This window comes from Rattus norvegicus, chromosome 7 (assembly GCF_021556685.1).
Source record: "Rattus norvegicus strain SHRSP/BbbUtx chromosome 7, alternate assembly SHRSP_T2T, whole genome shotgun sequence".
Taxonomy (NCBI): Eukaryota; Metazoa; Chordata; class Mammalia; order Rodentia; family Muridae; genus Rattus; species Rattus norvegicus.
This window is the reverse complement of record NC_141540.1, coordinates 122929252-122956289: the sequence shown is the minus strand read 5'-3', so window position 1 is coordinate 122956289 and position 27038 is coordinate 122929252. Positions and strand designations below refer to the sequence as shown.

General features: G+C 50.0%; 1 protein-coding gene and 1 long non-coding RNA gene across 2 annotated transcripts; one reads left to right on the top strand and one right to left on the bottom strand.

Moving 5' to 3' along the window:
* Positions 1–1985: 1985 nt before the first annotated feature.
* On the bottom strand, positions 1986–3488 carry LOC134479944 (uncharacterized). Its single transcript, XR_015625794.1, has 3 exons — positions 3217–3488; positions 2477–2575; positions 1986–2346 (listed from the first exon to the last, which is right to left on the bottom strand). It is a non-coding gene; the product is annotated as an uncharacterized LOC134479944 (long non-coding RNA).
* Positions 3489–4069: 581 nt separating this feature from the next.
* On the top strand, positions 4070–12752 carry Tob2 (transducer of ERBB2, 2). Its single transcript, NM_001007146.1, is given in 2 exon segments — positions 4070–4222; positions 10618–12752. A coding segment is annotated over 1 exon segment (1041 nt). The 5' UTR covers positions 4070–4222; positions 10618–10709; the 3' UTR covers positions 11751–12752.
* The last annotated feature ends 14286 nt before the right edge of the window (positions 12753–27038 follow it).

Below are 27038 nucleotides of genomic sequence, written 5' to 3'. Positions count from 1 at the left end.
TGTACGGGGTTGGGGATTTAGCTCAGTGGTAGAGTGCTTGCCTAGCAAGCACAAGGCCCTGGGTTCGGTCCCCAGCTCCGAAAAAAAAAAAAGGGTGTACAAATATAGGCCACTGTATGCATATCTAAACATACAGGAAGATATCATTATGTATCAATTTATAACTATAGTACAATGTGTCAATATATATCACAAAATTCATCCACCAGATGTTGACCATGGCCTTCTAATCTGCAACTTTTTCTCAATGTAGGTCCCTTTGGGTGGGGGGTGTACACATCCACAGACTATATTTTGATCATATTTGAGCTGTTTAGGGGGACAGTTTTGCTATGAGCCCTAAAAGTTACGGACCTCACTATGAGACCTGGCTGACTACATCTCGTGATACTGCCTTTCCATTTTGAGTGTTCTGACAACAGGAGTAGGCTGCTACTGCCACACACAGGGTAGGAAAAGCTACATACGACACCCCACTTAGCAACTTGTAAATTAAGGAAATTGCTAGGGAATCAAACTGAACTGGCTACACTTCAGACTGTGTCTTAAACTTCAGACAATGTCTTAGTATTTTGACCTATAGCTTTTTAATACTAGCTTGAGGCTAGGATATAAATGTGAAAGATTCTTTGCCTGTGAAGTAATTTTCCGGGCCCCCTCAAAAACAAAAAAAACACAACAAACTCAAATTTTTCCAATTCCCAGACATGTGATTCCTTATTAATCCAATCCCTAGTGGCCACCAAAAAAGCTAAAATTATTTGTTTCTTTGAATACTGCCTTTTGATGTCTCAAGAAAAAAATGGATGGGAGGCTGAAGAGATGGCTCAGCAGTTAAGGGTGTTTGTTGGTCTTGCAAAGGACCTGGGTTGGATTCCCAGCACCCACGTAATGGCTCACAACCATCATAATCCCAGTTCTAAGGGATCCAACAGTCAGTATATATACATTCATTTGAATAAAACATGCATAAAGTAACAAAGATTGAAAAACAAAAGAATGCTTTGTTCTCTTTCTTACCAGGGTGGATTTAGAGTGTCTCTTTCCCACATTCCCACACTCAGATTTTGTCATGACTGTTCGTTCTTGCTTCTGCCATTGGTGGCAATAGATGTGAAGAATCCAACCAAGATACTATTTTTTTGGATAACTTCAAAGAAACAATATAGAATTTCCACCTTGTCTGCGCATATGAAATTGTGACTCACCTCGGGTTAATTGAGCCGATTATGAGCAGCTTTACCTGTCACTAGAGCCGAAATATCTGGCATGATTGGCTTTGCTCTCAGAGGGGAAGTTGCTCCCACCCTACAGTTTGCAGAGCTGGCCTTTTTAAACGCATGGTGTGAGCCTTTCACAAGACATGTTTACTCAAATGGGAGGGGACCCGGGAATGCTGGAGTAGTTCAGTCTACAATTAAGTCCTGGCAAGATGAAATTACACATTGGGGAAGAGAAGAAAATTCCTTCTTACCACATAACTTGAGGCAGCAGTAATTAAGAAGGATGATTACCTCTCTCTATTTTACCCTTTCCTATTTATATACTCAACCTTCACTCAAAACTCCCATTTACTAAGGAGACGTGGTTTTCCAAGGGTTTTTGTTGTGTGTAAACCTGCCCAAAGCTGGTTCAAATAAAAGCACAAACACACAGAGACTCAAGGTCTTCCACACGTATCTGCATTTTTTTTTTTCCCGGAGCTGGGGACCGAACCCAGAGCCTTGCGCTTCCTAGGTAAGCGCTCTACCACTGAGCTAAATCCCCAGCCCCTGCATTTTTATCTGTATAAGCATATCCCTTCCACAATTCGTTCCAGCTCATCCTAACCTTTCTCATCATTCTGTCTTGGAATATTTCTCATTGGGAAATGCTCACCAACTAGTGTTTATAGGCTGCAATGTAGCCGACTTATCATGATGAAAAATATAAACTGTTTTGCAAATTTAGGCGTTTTCGGGGAGACGGACCTATTTGAACCAAGATTTGCATACAATATTGTTTAATCACAAGATTTCCATGTTTTTAGAAATGAATTGTGTTTGTCAATGTAAGAATATTTGTTGCATCAAATCAAAAACACACAGTAGGTGGCAGAACCGGGATATAAACCCACCTATTTCTATGGCCGCCTCTAATGATAGACTACATATACCAGCATTCTTTGCTATACCTAAGGTTACAAATGCTGGCTTCCCAGAAGCCACAACCAAACCCAATCAGACGCTGCTCCCTGCTTGAGGGCCAATGGGAGAGCTGTTGCTAACGTGTCTGTTGTATTTTTAGCTTTCATCCTGGTGGGCGGTCTCCGATGCATCCGATGGAACCCTCTAGGGGGCAGGAGTGCTAAAAGGGAAGGGTGAAGTGAAGAGGAGCAAGTGTGACGCTTGCTGTCGCACAAGTAGTCCCAGGAGGAGCCCCCAGACTGACCAGCTTGGAATGTGGGGGATAGGACACACGCGCTTAGGAAACCTACCATCCTGGCACCGCGGAGTTTGTCCTCCCGCCCGGCATTTCTCTCTTGTCTAGGAAAGCGTATTTAAATCTCTATACCTCCATTGATCTCTGCTCTTGCCTAAATGATCAAGGAAAATAAAATGCACACAGTTCGTAACTGGAAACTTCCCGATGTCACCGCTCCACGTGGGTTCGGAGTCCACCGATGCACCAGAACTTTCAGGAACGTGGATTAAAGAATAGGGGTTGGAGAATTGGAAAATAGGCGAACTAAGACGGGGTGGCGGTTGGGGGAACCAGTACACAAGGCTAGGGGTCCTCCAGCCTAGTCTGACAATCTAGCTGTCCTATGATTTCAACCCGCGATAGGTCCTAGACTCCCTCATCTCTGGGCCCGCACTGTCACAAAGCCACAGAGTGGAAATAGAGTGACCAAGATCCGGGCCAGGGTGCATCTTGCTTCGCCGCCGGGTTCTGTCGGACTGAACACCCTGCTCACCTTGCCAGGGCCCGCGCTTCTTCTGACTATTGCTAGAAGGAGCGCGGCTCTCATGCTCTCCCGTGCGAAGGTAGCTTGCCCCAGAGAGCACGAGGACTACAGCAGAGGGGTCGCGATCGCGCATGGCAAGCCCAATATCTGGTTTTCGGGACCCAACTTTCGGAGCTGAAAGTGCATGATTAACTAGTGCCCCGTTCTTTTTTTCTGACTCTAGATCTTCAGGCACCCCTTCCCTCCCTACCCTTTGATCTTCCACGTACCCACCGTGAGGGCGACGCTGGTAAACTCAGGTTAGCCCAGACTCAGACCCAGAACCTTCCTGGAGGTGGCGTTGTGCCACCGTCTCCCCAAATTCAGAATGAACAAATCGGAACCCAGGAATGCAAGTCATGGGGACCGCCAGGACTGGAGAGTCATGCCATCTAGTTCTCAGGGAACTTTGAGAGCTGGAGCTGGGGATTGGAGCTCTCAGGGACCCGGTGATGCCAGCCGCTACCCACGACAGCCACTGTGTCCCAGACTAGTTACCAATGACCCGCTGTGTGTCTCAGGCCGGTCCCTACCCTCCCCGAGCTTGATCTACACCGGTTTAAAAAAAAATCGTACGAGGCCAGTTCAGACTGCTTTGGGGCCTTAAGAGAAGCTATCGGGAGCTAAAGGGCTCAGAAGGATTCCGAGGGTGAGCAGCCCCGCTGAGGACGCGGCAGGGAGGGGTCTAGAGAAGACAACGTGGAAAGATCGCTATTACACTCGCCGCAGAATCTGGAATCCCAACCTGCGACTGGGACGCGAGGGGTTAAAGGTGCCACAGGAGGAAAAGTAGTCCCGGCCCCGCCCCGGCTGGGCGGAGGGACGCATCACGCAGGGGTGGGGAAAGCAGATCCATGCGCAGGGTTGCTGAGGGTGAAACTTTTCATTGACTTTGCTCACTTCGGGCCCGGGCGCGGGAAGGTGCAGGTCGTTGGGATTGAGCGTCGTGGGAACCGAGAGGCCAGAAGGACAGGACCTGCCCGACGACCACATCCCGGGCTGGCCTCCATCCACCGCGTGACGGGTGCCATCCTCGGGGCCGCCATCCCCGCGCGGTCGCCGCCGAGCTCGACCTCCAAAAACAGCGGAAAGAATCACATGAGCTCGGTCCTCGTCTCTCTCTACCCTCAACGACGTAAAAGGACACCGTGGCCCTCAGCCTCGCGGCGCCCGGGAAGCTGAGAGAGAGAGACCTCCGTCCCGCGGCCTGCAGAGCGACCCTTCGCGGAGACCCGAGTGAGTGCGCGGGCTTGCGGGCGGGGGACGCCCACACTGGCCCACTCCCCTGCTGCCCCTCACCGGATCCGCCCCTGTGCCGCTCTCCATCACTCCTTGATCCTGGAGTACCTAGTTTCGAGTGCGGCCCTCTCCTGAGCGGAGAGCGTTTCCTCCTTGACCTCCTTCCCCATTTCTTCACGCCTCACTCGCTAGGTTTTCCTTGTTCCCCCAAAGAAACCAAACTCTGGCCAGAGTTAAATAAATTAGGGGAAGGGAGGGGATTCGATCCTTATTTTTCGGCTGCCTTTCACGTGTGCGGGGTGGTGCTTATTAACACCGTCTGTTCCTGGCCCTTTGAAACCTGCGAGATGGGAAATTTGGACATCCCCTTTTTGGTGACAGGGCCGCTTAGTGGAGACTGCCCTTGGGTTGCCGAGCAAGAATTCATTACAGACTGAGCTCTTTCTATACTTGTGTGGAAGGGGAGAAAAAGTACCCAAAGAGCCTGTCGGATAGTGTATTAATTGTGTTTGATCTCTCCTATTCCTAAACTTCCCCTTCTGTCGGAGTGGGGTGTACTCCGCCCTTGACCAAAATCTAAGGAGGGAAAAGGGAGAATGAACAGAGGAACAGTCTGCAAGCCGTCCCCTCCTCTGGGAGCAACCAGAACTTCACAAAGCAGGTTTTGGGATCAGCAGACAGGGTTTCCGGTGCCAGTTCGGTGGCTAGCCTTTATTTTTTTTTTTTTCTCCTTTCTATCCACTCTGGCCTGGAGTGGGTTTGGTTTCTCTTTGATTTCCTGACAACAATAAAAATCCTGTTGCTTGCCTGAGTGCCTACCCCCATCCCTCACTTAAGCACTAGGGAAAAACAGCTGGTGTGGGAGGGAGGATTAGGGAGGTTTAACACCCTGCAGGGGAGGGTTCCTGAGGATCTGGTAAGTCTGGTCCTAGGGTAGGCCTTGCAGTGGGAGGAGACTCGGAATTTCTAAGTATTAGAAGATGTCCAGGTTTCAGATGTAGGGATTTTGCTTGCCTGCCTGGGAACCTTTTCTCGGTTCCTTTACCTGGGTCTGGTTTCTCAGACTTGTATTAGAAATGGGGTGAGGCTTGGGCACTACTGGCTTCGGGCTTTATTGTTGACTGGGCTCCTCCTCACAGCTTTCCTAGGAATTTCTTTGGCCTGGCCAACAGGAATGGAGAATTGGATCAAATTCTTGCCGTTCCCTTCCTGGCTGTGGGGATGCTGGAGCCTGGCCTACTAGGTATTAAGTGTAAAGGGCTCGTTTCTCCTTGAATACACTGTTCCACCATCTACCACAGAGAGCGACAGTCCATTGAGATCCAGAGGCTGGGGACTCAGCGGTGGCTCTATCCATTCCAGCCCACCTGCTTCATCCAGGAAAAGCCCCTTAGTTGCAGAGCCCTGATTCAGTAGGCCTAGGAGGTTATGAAAGGAAAGAGGAGTTATTGGAGGCTAGCCTGGACAAGGACGTGGGGAGAAAGGATAGCCGGTGAGAGGCCTTATGGGCAGATTTATGCCAAACGTCTTTGGCGATGGGAGGGGGGCGCCCACTCGCCGCAGCGCGCATGTGCATCGGAAACTTTTCCTGGGCTTCGGACCCTTGGCCAGAACCTAGTGTGGGGCATGCGCGGTCTATCAGGCTGGGCCCTCGCATAGTGCACAGGGAAGTGTAGTGTGCTCGAAAAGTAGGTCACGAGTCTCTACCCTCGCCAGGAAGCCATAGGACTACGTCTCCCAGAGTGCTGAGCGCGGCACCGCCTTGAGTGTACCGCCTTGAGTGAGACGAGCCTAGGGCCCCGAGATCACTAGAGGGCCCTTCCCTGGGCTGGACTCTTCTGACATGGCCCAGGTGGTCTGGAATGTCAGGGTCTAAGCCAATACACTCGTCACTGCAAATATCGAAAGGCCTGTGGTCTATATTGCCCATTGGGCCGCTGCCTCCAGGACAAGAGCTTAAGGACTAATCCCTGGGAAGCAACCTGAGCCTCCTTGCCGCTGCTGTCCAGTGTGGCTGTATTTCTCTTGACCCCCAGCCCCACACATTTACCTGAATCATGGAGACTGATTAATTATAGGATATTTGAGATACCTGGGTTTTTTATGGGGAGGTATAGATGCCTTTACCTTTCCTTTTCTACACCATTGCTTTTCCCCCCTAAAGTCTTGCTTTGCATTTTCCATTAATTTCTCCGGAATTAACATCGATGAAATCTTTGTGTAGCATCATGGCTCCTTCCTTGTCCGGGTTTCTTTCTCCTAACCACTAACATACACATCAGCACAAGGAATCTTGAGTCAATACTATACCAATGGCTATAGTAAATGGGAAGGAGGAAAAAGGTATTAGGATAGAATTTTGTTTCCTATATATCGTTGTTTAGGAAGGAGCCTCAGAACACAGCACAGGCTGACCTTGACTCTGCCTTAACCTCCTGTCTGCTGGAATTACAGGCACCTGTCACACAGGTTGGCTCCCTTGCAACTTTTTATTACATTATTAAAATGAGATTTTACTATTAAACACGTTCTATTTTTGAGACAGTTTCTCCTCACTAGATAGTCCTGGCTAGCATGTTACTTGCTATGTAGACCAGGCTGACCTTGAACTCACAGAGATTCACCTGCCTCTGCCTCCTGACTACCACCACACTGACCTATTCAACACTGACTTACTTTCTTTTTCTTTCTTTCTTTCTTTCTTTCTTTCTTTCTTTCTCTCTTTCTTTCTTTCTTTCCTTTCTAGTGTTTTGTTGGGGGGGGGGGGGGAAGACCCAAGTCCACTGCAGCTGCTTAGCAGATCTGTTTGCTCTTTTTTTGAAGGGTGGTTATTTCTAAGCTTCCTAATCTTAACATTCTTCCATAAATACTTTATATATAAGGACTATAATTTGCCCCTCACTTCCTAAAAAACAAACTTGGCCCAAATGGTGGCTCCTATCTTTAGCTGAGGACAGGACGGTTGCAGCACGTTAATCCTCTGCTCCATAAGCTTCTTGAAGTCAAAATTAGAGTCTGAGCTGATAGAGCAGAGAATCCCATTCTGCTCGTCTGGCCTTGTTGTGAGGCTCCACACCGTAGCCATCTGGCCTGGCCTGTTCTCCAGTCATAGGGGGAAGGGGGCATTTTCTGTCCTTGTTTGTACAGCAGCACCACTGGGGTATAAACCGATGTGCAGTCTCGGTGGCTCGTGTCACACATACTGGTTCTCTAGGCAGGGATGATGACAGTGCCTCCATTGTATTTTGGGGGTGAGAGGCTTATTTCCCAATGACTTTGGCCAACATTTAGAATGTTCCCATTTTGAGGCTGTACTGTTCAGGGGCACAGGGGTAATTAGGTGACAAGTATACAGCAAAATTTGAGGACATCCAGAAAGGTGCAGGTAGAGTAACTGAGAGGCTCATTTTAAGAGACTGTACAGTGCTTTTCAGACAGTATCCTGTTGACATTGAATCTGTTTTACTTTTCAAAAAAGTCTCTGAAAACGCCATCTTCAACTGCAGGCCCTTTCCTGAGACCCGATGCAAACTTTCTCCTTTAGTCTCCTCATGTTGGACACCGTTAGTGGACCACAAGGTGGACCATCATAGTCCTTTCAAACCTACAGTTTATATTAACTTGTTATTTTTATATTTTCATATGTATATGTGTGCATGAGGGCAGGTGTCTGAGGAGGCCAGAAACATCAGATTCCCTGGAGCTAGAGTTCCAGGCTATGGTGAGCTGCCTGGTCCTCTGGTAGAGCAGTAAGTACTCTTGACTTCTACGCCAGAAGAGGACATCCAGTCCCATTACAGATGGTTGTGAGCTGCTGGGATTTGAACTCAGGACCTCTGGAAGAACAGCCAGTGCTCTTAACTGCTGAACCATCTCTCCTCCAGACCCTGAACCTTCATTTTTAAACTGCCAATGCAAAAGGCATGAGTTGCTTGAACATAGGAGTTTTTGGTTTAGTTTAGCTGGCCTTGAACTGGTTTTTCTGCTTCTACCTTCCAAGTGATGAGTTTACAGGCTCCTATCGACATGCCCAGCTCAAGCCTAGAAGTTCAAAGCCAGCCCAGGCAACATAAAGACGTGTACCTCTAACCCCTACCCAGGGCACATTACTACACAGGGGAAAGCCTACACTCGGTAACTAGCTTTTTTGTTGGGATTTGAACTCAGGGCCTCTGGAAGAGTAGTTGGTGCTCTTAACCACTGAGCCATCTGTCCAGCCCAATTAACTAGCTTTGAGCTTTGTATCCAATGACCCTGATTCTCATCAACTAAGTCCTGTTTCCTTTACCTTTTTTTTTTTTTTTTTTTTTTTTTTTGAGACAGTCTTTCTACTTAGCCCTGGCTGCCCTGGAACTCACTATATGGTCCAGGCTGGCCTCAAACTCAGGTATGCCTACCTGACTGCCTCCCAAATGCTGGGATCAAAGGTGTGTGACATCCCTTATTCTATTTAACCATTCTTCTCTTTAAACCTAAAATGATCCTAGAATCAATCTGTTTTGGTCATGAGTAGACATTTGAAGAAACTAGCAGACCTGTTTGGAGGCCGGGCTAAGGGGGAAGTCAGGATTCCCTAAATTCTGAGCAGCAATTTCTTTGTTTCTCAGACTTGGACTGAGGGTGACTCAATGGTTTGCTTACACTTGCTGCTGTAGATTGACTCTGCATACGCGCGCGCGCACACACACACACACACACACACACACACACACACACACACACACACGCGCGCGCACACACACACACCAGAGTCTCCTGAAGATTCAGTTCACACACACACACACACACACACACACACACACACACACGCGCGCACACACACACACCAGAGTCTCCTGAAGATTCAGTTCTAAGCATGCCCTTGAGAGCCCTGGGCCTAGGCCTGAGAACTAACATGAAAATGTGTTACAGTAAATGTTCATGAAACTCAAGATTCTCAAACCTAGTGTTAGTGCCTGGAGACTCCATTTGGAACCAGAAAGAACGCTAATCAAAAACCTAGCCCCAGGTCTCACACAGGACAGAAGATGCCCTTGGTGGGACGTGCTCTGGCTTTGCCTTCAATAGAAGGGGCCTTTTCAGTTGAGTTTCTCCCAAAGCTGGAGTCTAGAAGCTGTCATTTGGGAGAGGAATGAGATTAAGATCATTGGCTTCAGGTCCTCACAGATCACCTTCCTGAAACTCGAGGCTTTCCCGGACGTAGGGAATAAAGCCTCAGTGGTATCTGCCTCTGAGAGAATCCCAAAATAACAATCTGAGTGTTTGTGCTGGGCCACCTCCTCTATGCGGCTCTCCAAACACTTGATAAATCTGATCTGGTGCCGAGGACAGGTGGTCAGACGGTCCCTGGGAGACTGTGTGGTGATGGGTCCCCAGCTGGAAGCTGTAGGGTGATGGAAAATTTCTCCCCTTTGCTGTCCTCATCACTTTCGACCTTGCCAGAGCCGGTGGAGATCCCCTCAGGCCACACTGCTGCTCTTAGCACCTTGCCAGCCACCAAGGCCTTGGTTCTTGCACTTTCCCTAGGCGGCCCTAGTCCAATAGTTCCTGGTGGGCTGGCAGATTGTGGCTATAAGATTTTGTCTTTTTCTGGAGGATCCTGGCCTTGTCCCCATTACTGGCGGCTGGATGGATATACACGCTCTGGGCACATGACTGGGATCTTAAATTGGCTCTGTAAACTCAGACTGAGCCCCAAAGCATGTACACCTATGGGGTGCAGGGTGACAGGTGGATGTGACTGGAGTCCAAGCCCCAGAGAAAAGCTGGCAGTGCCCGAATCAGTGACCTGTATTTCGTTCAAGTTAAGGAGGCAGCTAAAAAAATTAAAACTTACGTCTTCGCGCATGACAGTTTCAGGGCACAGCTTGATGAAGACATTGCAGAGACGGCAGAACCTTCTGCATCCAGCTGGACTGGGGGCCTGGTTTTATTTCTTCGTTATTCGATGTCATTCTTATACTGTACTGACTTCTCAAAACGGTAGAAAGCACAGTGCACTCGTATTTTAAGTGCATACTAGGTACCGAGTACAGGGGAGAGTGTTATCCTTGAACCTTGGGTTATGGATGAGGAAACCAGGGGTTTCAAAAAGTGACTTGTCCAAAGCCAGCAGTGGCTGTGCGTGCCTGTAATCCCAGCACTCGGGGGAAACAGGAAGTAAGATCCCAGCAAGTTCAAGGCTAGCCTGGTCTACTACATAGTGAGTTGTAGGCCAACTAGAGCTATCTAGCATCAAAAAGGAAGACCCGAACTCACCAGTAGATCTGTGTGACCAAGACTGGTACCTGCTGTGCTCTGTCACTGGTTACCCTGCTGGCACAGCTCGGGCAGTGTATGCTGGGGCCTTTCTACACAAGTTCACTGTGCTCCTCTCCTTTCTGTCTTTCCAGAAGCCTCTGGACCCCAGGATCACTCTCCTTTCCTGCTGCTGCCCTTGGCCTGTGCCCGTGGCCTGTGCGGGTTCTCAGCCTAGAAGAGGATCATGCAGCTGGAGATCAAAGTGGCCCTAAACTTCATCATCTCCTACTTATACAACAAGCTGCCCCGTCGCAGGGCAGATCTGTTCGGGGAGGAGCTAGAGCGGCTTTTGAAGAAGAAATATGAAGGCCACTGGTACCCTGAGAAGCCGCTGAGGGGTTCCGGCTTCCGCTGCGTCCACATTGGGGAAGTCGTAGACCCTGTGGTGGAGCTGGCTGCCAAGCGGAGTGGCCTGGCAGTGGAGGATGTGCGCGCCAACGTGCCCGAAGAGCTGAGTGTCTGGATTGACCCTTTCGAGGTATCCTACCAGATTGGTGAGAAGGGAGCTGTGAAGGTCCTGTACCTGGGGGACGGTGAGGTGGGCGGTGCCCAAGAGCTGGACAAGGAGATCAAGAGCAGCTTCAATCCCGACGCCCAGGTGTTTGTGCCCATCGGCAGCCAGGACAGCTCCCTGTCCAGCTCTCCCTCACCATCCTTTGGCCAGTCCCCCAGCCCCACCTTCATCCCCCGGTCTGCCCAGCCCATCACCTTCACTACTGCCTCCTTTGCTGCCACCAAGTTTGGTTCCACCAAGATGAAGAAGGGTGGTGGGGCCTCAAGCGGTGTGAGTGTGAGCGGCAGCGGGGCAGGCGGCCAGCAGCCACCGTCCCAGCAGCCTCGCCTGGCCCGCTCCCCCACAAATAACCTGCTGAAGCACAAGAGCCTCTCTTTGTCTATGCATTCACTGAACTTCATCACAGCCAACCCGGGCCCCCAGTCCCAGCTCTCCCCCAATGCCAAGGAGTTTGTGTACAACGGTGGTGGTTCGCCCAGCAGCCTCTTCTTCGACGGGGTGGATGGCCCGGGCACCAGTGCTGCCGCCCCCTTTGGGAGTAGCGGTGCCAGCACTTGCAACAGCAGCAGCTTCGACGTGGCCCAGGTGTTTGGAGGTGGTGCTAACAGCCTGTTCCTGGAGAAAACGCCCTTCGTAGAAGGCCTCAGCTACAACCTGAACACCATGCAGTATCCCAACCAGCCCTTCCAGCCTGTCGTGCTGGCCAACTGACCATCTTCCTGTCTGCCAGGCCAGGAGCCCCCACCGCCACAGGAAAGAGAAAGGAAAGACCAACCGAAAGAGGGGAAGCAAACTATAGAAAAGGATCCCAGTCTTCTCATTCTCCCGGCTAGGAAAACAGTTCGCCCAGGCACGGAGTAGGAGGGGCTCTGGAAGCACGGAGCGTTGAACTTGCTCGCCCTGACTCTTTCCCTGCCTGCCTCTGATTTCATCGGGTTGGTTTGGATTTTGTAACTTTTTTTTACATGTAGTTTTCTATATGACATCTTTAATGAGTGGTTTCCTGTGCTAAGAGTGGCCCAGATGTGAATCACTGCTCCCTCCTCCATGCTCCCTGGGGTTGGCTTGGGCAAAAGCTGGAGTGGGGAGAGGCTGGCCCCGCATCCACGGCCCCCACCCTAGCTGTCTTCTCAGGCCCTGCCACCAAATAGGTCTGGCCCTAGCCTCAATTCCCTCTCAGGCTGGGCCACAGGAAGCTGCTGACTGGCCGCTTGACACCCTCCCCTTAAAGCTACTATCTGTGATTATAGGAAGGTTAGCACTTTCTCTAATGGAAGTCTTTGTCTTGTGGCCCCCATCCCTTACCGGCTCTTGGCCTGGACGAGATCTATGCAGCCCCTTCCTCCAGTGCAGCCTTTCCCTGAGCCTGAGGTGAGGGCAGAGTTTAGAGTAGGGCTAAGTGTATGTTTTCATGTGTGCATTCATGCCTGTGCGTGTGTGGCTTGCTGTCATGGTCTCAAGGATTCCGAGCCACTCGGATCTTCCCTCTGTAGATGTGACCCTGGGTTGTATCAAGTGCTTATTTATGTACCAGGTTGGGGGATGGACCCAGGGTGGGTTGATAGTCCATTTGTAAGGCAGTATATGTGTGGGGATGACAAGTGGCTAAGCCGAAGAAACCCCAGGGGAAAGCGCTGCATAAGGAACTGGGTTTCCAGACTGCAGAGGGATCTGCACTTTTGTTTGTTTTTGACCAAAAAAAAAAAAAAAAAAGAAACAAAAAACCAACTCTGAAGGGCAGGATGATAGCCAAGCCTGATGCCTAAGAGGAGTCCCTAGACTTCAGCAACTCCGTTGAGGCCTGAGCCCAGGGAAGGGACGAGGAGAGAATTTAGTCAGCACCCGTGGTGGGCAGTCCTGAGCCTTGAAATGAGACTATGCTTTTTGGTCGTAAGTGTAAATGCGTTTGCACCCGACTGAGAATTTCTTGGTTCCTGTCTCTTGCCATACTTTGTCTGCCCTCACCTAGCACTACTTACCTTGATGCTATGAGATCTCTCCTGGGCAGACAAGAGAAGCCCCTGGCGCCCCGTCTCGCTCCATTCTCCCTAGGGACTCCCAAGTGGGAACTGCTGTGGCAGTGAGTTCAGCCCAGACAGACACTGCCAACCCCGTCTCCTTGCATTGGGCACTTGCTCTACCTCCCCCAGCAGGGCGCGGCCCTGCGTTCTCAGCCCAGCACCATCTGTCCCCTAGTCTCCAGCTTGCCCATTCTGGGCCTCCTGTTCCTTCATCCTTGGCACCCACACAGGTGACAGTCCCAGGTAAATAACCTCTGTGGGACAAGTTGGGTGTTGCCTTACCCCCCTTCCCACCCCTCCTCCCACGGGGACACAGGTACCACCTGCACCCAGCCAGCTTGTTTTCTCACACATGGGGAGCCTGGAGCCCAGCCCCTTGTGTCTTTTGAAATAGGAAGAAAAATGAGTGTTGAGGAACATGGCGCCTGGGCCCAGCTCAGTGTCTCATCGCAAATGTAGGCGTTTTCGCTTCTATTTTATTTTTTTTAAGGAAAAAAAAAAACAAAACAAAATGAAAAAAAAAAACCAAAACTCTGCACTAATTTACCTGGTTTCGTAGAAAAACTTTTTTTTTATTTTTTACATTTTTTGGTGTCTGTTTGTATTGAATAATTTGCTACATTTGTAAAATGTAAGAGGTATATATAATATATGTATATTTCTAATGTAAGAAACGTAATTTTTTTCTTTTCAAGATTTTTTCTTAAAAAAGAGGAGAGAAACCAATATTTTTTCAGGAAAAACAAACTTTAAAAAATAGGAACATAAAACCTTTTCCACCCCGCCCCCATCCTCTCTATCCCCTCACCCAGGAGCAAAGCAGAAGGTGGATCATCTGTCAAGAATGTCAGCTGTCAGTCTCTTTTGTGATGCTGTAGAGTCTCTAGCTCTCCCTAGAGATGGGAGCAGGCCCTGAAGCAGCCGTAGAGAGGAGCCGGGAGCAGGGCGATGACCCTTTTTCTCTAGTGAAGGAGGAATGCAATCAAGACATTTTGTATTCAGAACGTTGTGCAATATTTTGGAATGAGACATTGGTGTGTTTAGAGATTTAGTTTCAAAAGATTGATCAAATCTGTACAGTTTATATTGTTCCAGATTTTTTTAAGTTTGTATTAAAAGCATGATATATAATAGCCTTCTGCCTACTCCCAGCTTGTTTTGTTTCTGGGGTCCCTCTGAGATGGCCACTTCTGTGGGCCTCAGGAGACTGTTACCCTCACAGTGACTCACCTCTGGGTAGACGCAGTTGGCCTCCTATCCCTCTGGTGTGCCCACCACCACAGTCCTTTCCCACAGCGCAAACTGTTCTCTCGAGTTACGAGCAGGAGCCGTGTTGCTGCCACCACCCCACCCCTCCACCCCTGGTCCCCCAGGTCGAGCTGCCCTACCAGGGCTGCTTAGGGGTCACCTAGGGCTTGAAGGGAGGATATAAGATGAGGCTCTCTCCTCTGTGCACTTCGTCCTTCTGTTCATCAGCTCAATGCTTGGGGTCTCAGTCAGTGCCATCCCAGAGGTGAGATGACTTTCAGAAGAAAGCAGCCACCTACCATTACCTGATTTCCTTGAGGTCTCGGCCATCTCCTTGTCCCAGGGACCAAAGGTCAGGTTTTTGTCTCCCCTAACCTAGTGCGCACTGCTGCTGCCTAGAGTGCCAGGCCTGGACCGGGCAGGTTGTTTGTGAACGTTATCACTGACTCACTTCACCCTCACGGCAGCCCAAGGAGAAAGACAGTATATCCATTTTCGAGTTAGGTAGGTTGCTTCCCTAAATTAGTAAGTAGCCAGCCGAGGTGGCGAGCCCTGTCCTGTCTGACTCTTGCTCAATCCGTCAGTAGTGGGCAGTGTCAGGCCCTCGTGAAGCGCCTCCGTTCACAGGTGTGGCATCTCAGATAATTGATAGACCTGAGGACCAGGGAGGAACACCTCACCACCCAAACCTGAATCATGGCTAGAAACTCTTAAGCCAACCAGGCGGTGGTGGTACACACCTTTAGCCCAGCACTTGGGAGGCAAAGGCATGTAGATCTCTGAGTTTGAGGCCACCCTAGTCAACAGAGCAAGTTCCAGGCAGCTGGGGCCACACAGAGAAATCCTGACTCAGATTAAAAACAACTCTACAACCGAACATCCTGCTCCACGCCTCACGTCCATGTTGCCTGTCAGCAGCGGTATTTATATTTGTGTGAAAACAGGCCCTGACTCAGCAGGTACATGATCACCTGCTCTGCTCCATGTCACATACTTGGACATGAAGGGTCTGGGTGATGCCTAGCCCAGGTGCTAAAGCCTCTGGAACAGCCAGCCCTTCTAGTTCAAGGGAGGGACACTACAGACTAGAACAGTCTGCCCCAGCCTGTTCCCCCACAGCATCAGACCTCCCCGTAATCCCAGACAGCTCAGTGGGAGGAGACCTAGAGGATGGAGGGGCTGCCTGGGCTAGAAAGAATACTCAGTGGAGGCCAGAGAGAGGACTCAATGGGTGTGGTCACTTGCCACCAGGCAGATCTATTAAAAAGAAAAGAAAAGCCAGATAGTGGTGTCACATGCCTTTAATCCCAGCACTGGGGTGGAGGCAGCCTGATCTATACAGAGTACCAGGACAGCCAGAGCTACACAGAGATTCTGTCTCGAAAAAACAACAAATAAAAAATAAATAAATAGGGGCTGGAGAGATGGCTCAGTGGTTAAGAGCACTGGCTGCTCTACCAGAGGTCCTGAGTTCAATTCCCAGCAACCACAAGGTGGCTCACAACCACCTATAATCAGGTCTGGTGCCCTCTTCTGGCCTGTAGTTGCATACATGCAGGCAGAAAGCTGTATGATGTATACATAATAAATAAATAAATGTTTAAAAATAAATAAATAGGGGTTGGGGACTTGGCTCAGTGGTAGAGCGCTTGCCTAGGAAGTGCAAGGTCCTGGGTTCGGTCCCCAGCCCCCAAAAAAAGAAAAAAAAATGTTCTGATAGACTGAGAAAGGGTTCTTCCTCCCCAAAGGCCTTACTCACTTGTCCTGGGCCCACAGGTAGCAGATCAGTTTCAAGGCATGTAAGCGCGGGGGACAATACAGCCCCCAGGTTTCCAGGAAGTAGTGAAAGACTACACGTCTGCTACTGAAGAGAACCGGGAGGCTCTCTCCAGGGGAGCCTGTCGTCAGGAGGAGTAGACCCCGTCAGCACAGGTTCTAGTCCCACTGTGCCACTCTACAGCTTTGAGACCTTGAGCACACGGCTCCCCTGCCTCCACGCCTCATCTTCTCTCTTAGGTGGGGCTAATAATTGCACCTCCTCGTGCAAAGGAGATAATGGGTGGACGGCGCTGAGCACACTGGCAGATCTGGATTAAACAAGGTAAGTATCATTTTCATCACGGCTTTATTGTCCATCGTAGATGCTCTGGCCAGCCCAGTCCAGTTCTACCTCCCCGCATCAGCAAACAGGCCGAAACCCAAGCTGGTGTGGAAAAGGGAAACTTCTCAGAGCAGGGCTTGAGCTGCACCTGCCCTGCCCTTTGCCTAGACTGAGGCTGCTGTCTCAGCAAACATATGTCGAGCGCTACCCTTCCCCTGGGGCCCGGCCTCTTGCCTGCAGAAAGGAGGAGCCCTTGACATGTGTCCCTGAAACCTCCCAGGAGTTTCTCCCTGGAGAGGCAGATAGAGAAATAGGGGTGAGTCACGGTGAACCCTGTTCCCTTGTCATTGCCTGCCTGAGTCAGTGTCCTTAGGCCACAGGGATGACACTCTGTGGCCTTCCCACTGTGAGCCAACACACACAGCCCTCTTCCCTGCCCTGGGCCTGATCAGTCTGGCCAGGTCTTGCCTGGGCCCAGCCAGAAAGTCTCCAAGCCCCTGGGCAAATATGAATTTAGGGAACTTCACTGCCAGCAAAAAAAAAAAAAAAAAAAAAAAAAAGTAGGTTCTAGGTCCTCAAAGCTGCCAATTCACTGTGACCTTGGACCTTCCTTGACAACCATCTCATTTGTACAGTAAGCAAGGGTCGGGCCAGGTCCCTCTCCAGCCTGGTCATTTGAGCTGTTTCTGCCCAGCGCCTCTCCCAGCTCTACTGAGTCCCCTGTGCTGAGACGACATCATCCCTGTGTAGAAAGGGTGAAATGATGGGCTAGTTCCTAGGCAGGACCATGGAACAGCTAAGACACCCTCTGCACACAAGACCTACCAAAGTACTCCTGGGCTGTAACCTGGACCTCCAAGTTCTTCTAGCTCTATCCTGATACCTAATCCACTCCATTTCACACTGAGCATTCAACAAGGGGCCGGGAATGCTTCAGTGGTACAGCACTTGCCTGATATAGCATACCGCAGCACCATCAAAACCAAAAATAAAACCCGGGAGAGAAGAGGCAGGTGGGTCTCTGTGAGTTCAAGGCCAGCCTGGTCTACAGAGTGAGTTCCAGGACAGCCAGGGCTACATAGAGAAATTCTGTCTTGAAGAAACAAAACGTGGTGCCCTTCATACATTCGGACACTTTTTTCTTAGACAGGAGGAAAATACCGGATGAATAGAAGACACGATTCTTGTCTCTCGAAGTGAGGTTCTCTGGACTAGAAACAAACAAACAAAAACCATGGGGCTGGAGATGTAGCTCAACTGGTGGAGTGTTTGCCTAGTATCCAGGAAGGCCTGGGTTTCATCCCTAACATTATAAACTGGGGGAGCTGGTGCAGGCCTCTAATCCCAGGATTTGGGAGATGGAGTTCAAAGTCATCCTTGACTATACGGGGAGTCTGAAGCCATCCTGACTTGCATGAGACCGTGTTGTGGGGGTACAAGGAAGGAACAGGGAGTTGTTGGGCGGGCTATGGGAAACCAGAAGCTTCGCCAGGCAGTAACTTGTGCTACCAACCTGAACACCTAAGTTGGCCCAGAGCATTAGCCGCTGTTCCAGAGGAACTCAGTTCACTTCCTAGCACAGTTCCAGGAGATTGGACACCGGTCAAGTGCAGGATGTACATATTTAAGTGCAGGCAAAACATTCATACACATTTAAAAAAAGATAATTACGGCAGCTGGAGACAATGGCTCCTTGGTTAAGAGCCCAGCTCAGTTCCCAGTGTCTAGGTTAGCTCAGGTCACAACTGCTTGTAACTCCAGCTCCAGCAGCCTTTGAGAGCACCTAGACTCATACGTGCACACACACCCTGTACACACACGCCCTGTACACACATACACATAATTAAAAGCGAAATAAGGGGTTGGGGATTTAGCTCAGTGGTAGAGCGCTTGCCTAGCAAGTGCAAGGCCCTGGGTTCGGTCCCCAGCTCCGGAAAAAAAAGAAAAAAGAAAAAAAAAAGCGAAATAAACTGGGAATGGAGCACACCTTTAATCCCAGTGCTTGGGAAACAGAGGCAGGAGGATCTCTGTGAGTTTCAGGCCAGCCTGGTTTATGTAGCAAGTTCCAAGACAGATCTTACTAAAATAATAATATAATACTAAAAATATAATAACAAAGTAAAAATAAATATTTCATTTAGTTTTGTTTTTTGTTCTATTTGTTTTGTTTTGATTTTAAAAAGCAAAACAAAAGGTAGCTACCTGGCTGCCTTAGAACTCGCCATGTAGACAAGGATGGCTTTGAACTCACAGAGATCTCCCTGCCCTGCCTCTTCCTCCTGAGTTCCTGAGTGCCAGGATAAATTTTGTTTGCTTTCTGTTTTTTGTTTGTTTGTTTGTTTCTTGTTTTTTGAGACAGGGTTTCTCTGTGTGGCCCTGGCTGTCCTAGAACTCACTCTGTAGACCAGTCTGGCATCAGACTCAGAGATCTGCCTGCCTCTGCCTCCCAAGTGCTGGATGTAAAGGCGTGCACTACTACTACGGATGACATTTTTCTTTAAAGAAAGATAATCACAGCCAATGATGGTAGCTAGTGACCACAAGCCTCCTTAGACTGGATGATCAAGGGAAGGGAGGGCTTCCCTAAGAACAAGCTTAGAACCTACAAGGTGAAGTAAAGACCCTAGAAGTAGAGAGAAGATGTCTCAAAAGGTAGAAGGCACAATAAGCATCGTATACTCAGGGCAGGAAGACCAGAAGCACAAGATGATCTTGGAGAGATCCTCAGGGCCTTACCATCAGCCTTTAGACCCAGGGGGAAAGTTGGGGGTCTTCTCCTGTCCCCGAGGTTGCCTCTTTTTTTTTTTTTTGGTTCTTTTTTTCGGAGCTGGGGACCGAACCCAGGGCCTTGCGCTTCCTAGGTAAGCGCTCTACCACTAAGCTAAATCCCCAGCCCCGGTTGCCTCTTTTTAAAACTGAACTTTTCTTTCATGTATTCAACTACCTCCTTTATGCTTATGCTAGCTAGGCCCTGAGCTCTCTGAGGAAAAGCCCCAGGCCCCGTGATGGGTCATTCTAGTGGAGGTGGGGATGGGAACAGAGCCCCATATCTTGTCTTCAACACTCTGATCCGATCCATACCAGAAGAAAGGGTAAGGAGCAATGAGTGCCTAGAGAAGGCTCCCACCCAGCCCGGGCAGGCTTTACAGACTCTAGAAGGGTAGATAAAAGCAAGGGACCAGAGCTTGCATATGTGCCAAGCGCCACAGTGGGGAACTGTTGAGATCCCTTGGGTTTGGCATTGAGGGAACCCCAGCAGGGTTAGTGGTAAATCTAGTGGAGAAACAAGACTCAAGTACAGAGGAATGGGAGGGAGGCAGAGTCACTAGCATAGCAGCGTGGATGACTTCACCAAGCAACCAGGGCCAGTGAGAGCTCAGACACGTCGAACCTCAAACTGCGAAACTCTTAATAAGAAAACACAGGTTATGGTGCTTGCCACCAACCTGACAATTTTGTCCCATGAAACACACATGGTCAGAGAAAAGAGCCCAGCAAGTGGTCCTTTGATTCCACAAGTGTGCCGTGCCATACCCCACCCAGTATGACTCCACAGACGTAATTGAAACATTAAGGGGTTGGGGATTTAGCTCAGTGGTAGAGCGCTTGCCTAGGAAGTGCAAGGCCCTGGGTTCGGTCCCCAGCTCCGAAAAAAAGAACCAAAAAAAAAAAAAAATTAAGAAAACAGGAATTCAGGAATGGCAGCAACACATCCTATGGTGCCTATGGCTCAACTCCTGCAGCTCCCAGGAGGCAGAAGCAGGAATGTAAAAAGTTAAAGACCAGCCTGACCTACACGGCAAGTTCCAGGCCAGCCAGGGCTATCCACTGAGACCATGTCTCAAGTAAACGAACAAATAAATCACAGGTCCCTTTGTGACCGCCCTGTGCTCAGCAGATGACCTGTTTCATGCCTATGTATTTCTCAAAAGAAGTAGTCGTTATGGCACGCGTGGTAACACATGACTTGAATCCCAGCACTGAGGAGGCAGAGGCAAGCAATCTCTGTGAGTTCAAAGCCAGCCTGGTCTCCACAGTGAGTTCCAGGACAGCCAGGGCTACATAGTGAGACCCTGTCTCGAAAAGATAAAAATATAAACAAACAAACAAAAGGAAGCCCAAACTGGAAATATCTTAATATCCTTGAGTGGTTGGAAATGTAGTGTTGTACAACCATGCTAAGAACTATTATTCAGTGATAAAAAGTATCAGACCACTCATGACATGGGACGACATGGATGAATATAAATATGAATGTAAACATTCTGTATATACATATATATACATATACAGAATGTCAGCCAGACTAAAGGAAGAACACACACATACTAATTAATTCCATTTAGAGAATAATTGCAGAAAATGTCCACCAATCTAAAAACAACAGAGTAGAGGTGCCTGGGTTGGAGCAGGGAGACTAACAGAATGAGGGGTGCAGAAACCTTGAGGGGTAACCCACAGATCTATTATTTAGGTTGTGGGTGGCGATGGATTCATGGCCGTATGTCAAAATTTGTTCAGTTCAAGCCAGGCATGGTGGTTCACCCCTGCCATCCCAGCATTTAGGAGGTGGTAGTAAGAGGGTCAGCAGTTCAAGCCCCCCTACCCAACACGATACACACTGAGTTTGAGGCCAGCCTGGATTTCATGCGATGATATCCAAAAACGAATCAATAATGAAGTTACAAGGTTAAGTATGTGTGACAACTGTCCTGAGGGCCACGCCCCTCCGTCCCCATAGTCCTTGGCACTGTGGGATCAGTTTAAGGTCCTGTGGCTTTGTGTGAAGCTGACCTCTGCATGTCAATTTCCTCATCTTTCAGTACTGAGACAAGGCCATGCCCAGCTCACGTGGCACAGGGCCCCACACACACAGTTGGGCTTCTGTGTAAGAGGGCCTCTCACCCTGGATCAGCTGACCGGCATATTGATACAGGCAAAGAAAAATGAATGTGTAGGATAAGAAAACAGCCGTCCCAGCGTCCAGCTGACTTGTCCCGAGAGGCACCCTGGGAGCCTGTCCCCATGGGACTTGCCAGAGGTTGGCCTCCAGGCAGAGGACATGAGTGTTGCACCCTTCTTAGGAAAGGCTAGAAGCAAGGTAGGCAGAGAGCTAGCTGAACCTCAGCCTTTCAGAGGGCAGCTCTGGCCTTCTGTTCATGTTGCGGCTGGGGACGAGGCCAGGTTGGCCTAAGGCCCAGAGGGGCGGGCCATTTAGCACCATGGGTCTCAGAGGTAGGGAGCATGCTGGGACCTCTCTCTGGACACAATGTCCTAGACTGCTTCACAGTTTGGCTGACTGACAGGGAACAGTGGCTGGCAGAGGGTGCGGGCAGCTGGCCGACTGGGTGGGGGGCAGCCAGTCTGAGCAAAGGGCTTATTCTCACAACCTGTCCTGCCACCTTGGCCAAGGAGAGGGCCAGCTCTTTGGAGGAAGGAGCCTGACAATCCTGTGAGGACCTTGGCAATCCCTCCCTACCTCCTACCTGTTTCCCTGTATCGCTGACTGCTATCGTTTGAGCAAAATTCTTTGGAGAACAGAGCTCCAAAATGCTGACCTGGATTCCTTACCTCAGCTCCTTACTAGCCGCGTGGCTTAAGTTACAACCTCTCTGACCCTCTCCTCCTTTTTTGTTTTGTTGTGAAACTCCGAGACGGGGTCTCACTGTGCAGCCTTGACTGGCCTCAAAGTTACAGAGATCTGCAGGCCTCTGCCTCCCGAGTGCCAGGTTTTAAGGTGTGCGCCCGCGACCGGCCGCATTTCAGCTCTTGGGCTGAGAGATGGCCCCTGCTCCTTCGGGTGTGAGTGTGGAAGGCCCTGAGGTGGGGACCCTCACAGAAAGCACTGTGGTGACCACATTAATAGGCAGCAATAATGACATTTGCTTATGGCAAAGGCTGCGCGTGCCAGGCTTTATGGACATCACTGAAAACATCATCACTGACCTGCCACCTTCATTTCATACACGGGGATGCACCACAGGCCACAGAGGCTCTCTACCAGCTTCCCCTGTTGGCCAAAGGGTAAAGGCCAGCTGAGTGGGCCCTAGAGGGTTCTCAAAGGCTGGGACTGGATCAGACACGGGCTAAGGGGCTCCTTGGGACCCAGTAGCTGACCCCAGATGCCTGGCCTCGTTTAGGATGTTGTTGGCAGAGTCCCAGGCACGTGAGTCAAGCACTTAGGAGGGTTGGGCTATTGGGGGTGGAAGGCTACAGTCATCCCTTCACTATTCAGCAAACACTTACTGAGGGCAATAGAGTGTGATACGGTCACATGTGGGCCTGTGGCAGTGTCACTTACAAAGTGTACCACTTGACAAGAGAGTGACTAACCCCCCCCTCGATCAGGCTGACCCTGAACTCAGAGATCCACCTGTCTCTGCCTCCTGAGTGCTGGGGTTAAAGGCATGTGCCACCACTGCCTGGCTTTATTTATTTAAAGATTTACTTCTTTTATGTATGTGAACACACTGTAGCTGTCTTCAGACACACCAGAGGAGGGCATCGGATCCCATTACAGATGGTTGTGAGTCACCATGTAGTTGTGGGAATTGAACTCAGGACCTCTGGAAGAGCAGTCAGTGTGCTTAACTGCTGAGCCATCTCTCCAGCCTTTTAATTAATTAATTTATTTATTCATTCATTTATTCATTTATTTATTTATGTTTAAGTCAAGACCTTACTGTATTGCCCAGGTTGATTCTCCTTCTGTCTTTCCCTCCCCAGCACTCGAGATTCAATGTAGGACCTCATCCATGCTAGGACAAGGCTCTGTCAGGTCCCCTGTCAGGTCCCCTGGAACTGCAGTTATATGCAGTTGTGAGCTGTCTGAATGGTCCTGGGAATGGAACTTGGGTTGTCTATGAGAGAACCAAGCACTTGTAACTGCAGAGCCACCTCTCCAGCTCCCCTGACAGACATTTATATTTTCTTCTCCAGGGCAGGGGCTGGTTCTAACCCAGATATGATAGGAAAGACGCAAGCCAAAATGCCACATTCATCCCTTAGTTTCCTCAACTATGAAAGGACACCGATGTCCCCTCCCCTGTGTGGTTTGAAGGTAAGATGAGTGTTCACATTCCAGGCCACTAAGTGGAGCAGGGACAATGGTTTGGGAAAGGGAAGAAGTGACAGTCTCCACTATGCAAACGAGACGACGCTGCCAGCATCAGGGAAGGCCCAGACGGCTCCCCAGGCTCCCCATTCTAGAAAATGTACTCTTTTTTTTTCTTTCTTTCTTTTTTTTTTTTTTTTTTTTTTTTTTTTTTTTTTTTTTTTTTTTTTTTTTCTGGAGTTGGGGACCGAACCCAGGACCTTGCGGTTGCTAGGCAAGCGCTCTACCACTGAGCTAAATCCCCAACCCCTAGAAAATGTACTCTTATTAGGTGCTTAAGGCAAGTGGGGCTGCTTCAATTCTGAGGCCAGACTGGGCTGCACAGTGAGTCCCAGCCCAGCCTTTAATCCTAGAACGTGGGAGGCTGAGGCAGGTGAATCTTTGCCACTTCAGATAGGTCTGCCAGGGCTACACAGAACAAAACACAGCAAACCCCCGAATTCCTTCAGGCAAAAACCTCACCACAGATAGTCGTCCCCCTGAGGTGGGAATGTGCTTGAGAGGCTGCAGTGACTGTTAGATATTCCCGGGGTCCTCTTGGCACCAGATTCGGGCTCCAGCTCTACCTGTGACCTTACCGAGCTAAGAGGCAAGCAGGGCACAGGCTGCTGGAGCAGAGACCAAGGTCCACAAGGAGTTGACTGCCCCAGGGATTCCGGGTTGGGCCTTGCCCTGCTCTATGCCAGGTTTCTTGAGAGGGCATCAGGGGCCACTAAGCTTCCCAGTTACCTGGCTATTTCACGGAGTAACAAGGCTCTTTTATTTTTCTTACTAAACTAGAAGGAAAGACCACTTTGTAGTTAGGGATACTGAGACTAAGAGGCACAGGTGCCCCAAGTCATCAGAAGAGGCAAGACGCTGTGAGCTTCCCTGACAGGGTGGAGTGGTTGTAAAAGACAGCTCCTGAGCAGGGGACCTCCAGTTAGAGAAGCCGGGGCCCCACGTTGGGCTCGGGTGTTTCATCCACCTCTGCCGACCTAGGCAGCCACGCTTACCCGCATGGGGGGTCCCCAGCTTCAGCGAGCCCTCAGCTTCCCTGGGGGAAGTAAGGAAAAACAGGAGGCTGAGCTCCACGAGACTACTCCCCCGCCCCGCGGAGCGCACAGGAGGAGGAAGGAGGGTTATGTAAGGCGAGTCGAGGGCCGGGCAGGCTGGGACGTCCTCCTATGAATAGCCTGCTGTTCCCTGCGCGTGACTACACAGCCCCCTCTGCGCCCGCTGTGCTGGCCTCCGTGTCCAGGGAGCCTGAAGAGGGAGGAGCATGAGTAGGGAATTCAGGGAGGGAGAAGGGAAGCCAGGACCCCAAAACCTGGACCTTGCTCCCATTTTACCAGGTTTGGAGAGGACATGAGACTCGAGCAAAGCCCGTTCCAGAATTGGACTCAAGACCCAATATAATTCCTTTATCCGGGTATAGGTTAGACACTGACCCCGGGATCAGAGATTAATAAAAACGAGGATACAGCTATTAAGAAAATGTTGGCCCACGAAGAGAAAAACGCAGCAATAGTCACCGTCATTATCATGACTGTGGTCTGATGGTGCAATGTGGCTCAGGGCAGCAGCCTGCTAGAAGGTTCCTGGGCAGAGACAGGCGGCTTCGATCCACACAGCAGAAGCAGTCCGACTGCCCAGAGGCCTGAATTGGCAACCACTTCAGGGATCTGGGAGCACCTGGGGAAGGCTGAGGCCACCCCAAGGAGAATCTTGGCCTGATGACTGCTGGACTTTGTTCAGAGCACAGCAGGGGCAGGTGGAGAAGAGGGAGAGATGGACTCCAGCCTCCTTCCCACCGCTAAGCTCCAATCTAGCTGTAGAGTAAGTTTTTTCCTCATCAGCTCCTGAGCTAGGGACGCCAAATCCCATCCTGGCTGGTCATGATGTGCTTGGGAGTCTGACTTGGAGCAGGCCACTCTGTCCACCTTGGGTCTCAGTGTCCGCTATAAAATGACAGTGCTACTCCCAACCTAGTCCCTCCTGCTGCTGGGAGTGAGGAGCAGGGTCTGGGGCAGGAGCTGGCTCTGATAGCCCAGCAGTCCCACCAAAGTCTGAGCATCGGTTCTGGGAGCTGCAGCCCTCCTCTGAGGGGAAGGAGGCTCCCTACCAAATGCTCCTCCCAGCCATGCCCGCAGACTTCTAGGATCACAAATGCTAAGCCAGAGGGCTGGAGAGATGGCTCAGCGCTTAAAAGCTCTGACAGCTTTTCCTAGAGGTCCTGAGTTCAATTCCCAGCAACCTCATGGGGGCTCACAACCATCTGTAATGGGATCCGACGCTCTCTTCTGGTGTCTGAAGACAGCTACAGTGTGCTCATATAAATACAATAAGTAAATTTAAAAACAAAAACCAATACTAAGCCAGAACTGATAGCTTGTGTCCAGGGACTCCCAAATCTCAGACACAATCACCCTGGTGATTTTTTTTTTTTCAGATGTGGTATCGAATCTCCTGAGGAATCTGACTGACGATCCCTTTCTGTCCCTAGACAGGTGATCTCTGCAAACACAGCTTCCAGGCACAGAAAGGGGTAGATCTGGAGCCCCTCAGCTCCTCCCCCCAACCCCCGCCATGTCCCCTCTCTGCTATTTCCAGCCTCTGCCAGGGACATCCTGTGCCCCTGTGATGTCACCAGGCCCTAGGAGACCAGGCTGTAGTGACAAGATGTATTTTTAAACTCTCAGGCCTTGGCCAGCTCCCCACCCTCCACTCAGCTTACCCCACCTCATACTCCCTGTCCTGTCCCCTACATCTCAAATTAGTATGTATGCTTGACAGACATCCTCCAGGCTTCTGAGAGGCCACAGGGAAGCCAGGCCAGTACTCAGTGTTTGTAGACACAAAAGTCAGGCCTGCCCAGGTAAGCAGATGGGTCTCTTAAGAAAGAACAGCTTATTTATTTTATTCATGAGTACACTGTAGCCATCTTCAGACACACCAGAAGAGGGCACGGGATCCCATACAGATGGTTGTGAGCCACCATGTGGTTGCTGGGAATTGAACTCAGGACCTCTGGAAGAGCGGTCAGTGCTCTTAATGCTGAGCCACCTCTCCAGCCCCAGAGAAAGAACAGCTTATATCTCCAGGAGGACCCTAAAACCCTGGGGTAGAGGGGGACCCAACCCATGTTCAGGGCTGATAGTCATCAAATAGACTCTTCTACTCAGCTGAATGTCCTGTCTGGATCTTACAGCAGCCACTCAAGCTCAAGCTGGCTTTGATTTTCTTTTCTTTCTTCCTTTCTTTCTCTCTCTTTCTCTCTCTCTCTCTCTTTCTTTCTTTCTTTCTTTCTTTCTTTCTTTCTTTCTTTCTTTCTGTCTTTCTTTCTTTCTTTCTTTCTTTCAGGGCCTTGCTGTGTAGACCAGGCTGGCCTTGAACTCACAGACATCCACTTGCCTCTGCCTCCAGAGTGCTGGGATCAAAGGCTCTACCATTGCCCATCAACAGTTCAGTTTAGAGCAGCAAGAGGGTAGGGTGTAGGCTCTGGGTTTGGACAGACCTCAGTTCAAATCCTGCGC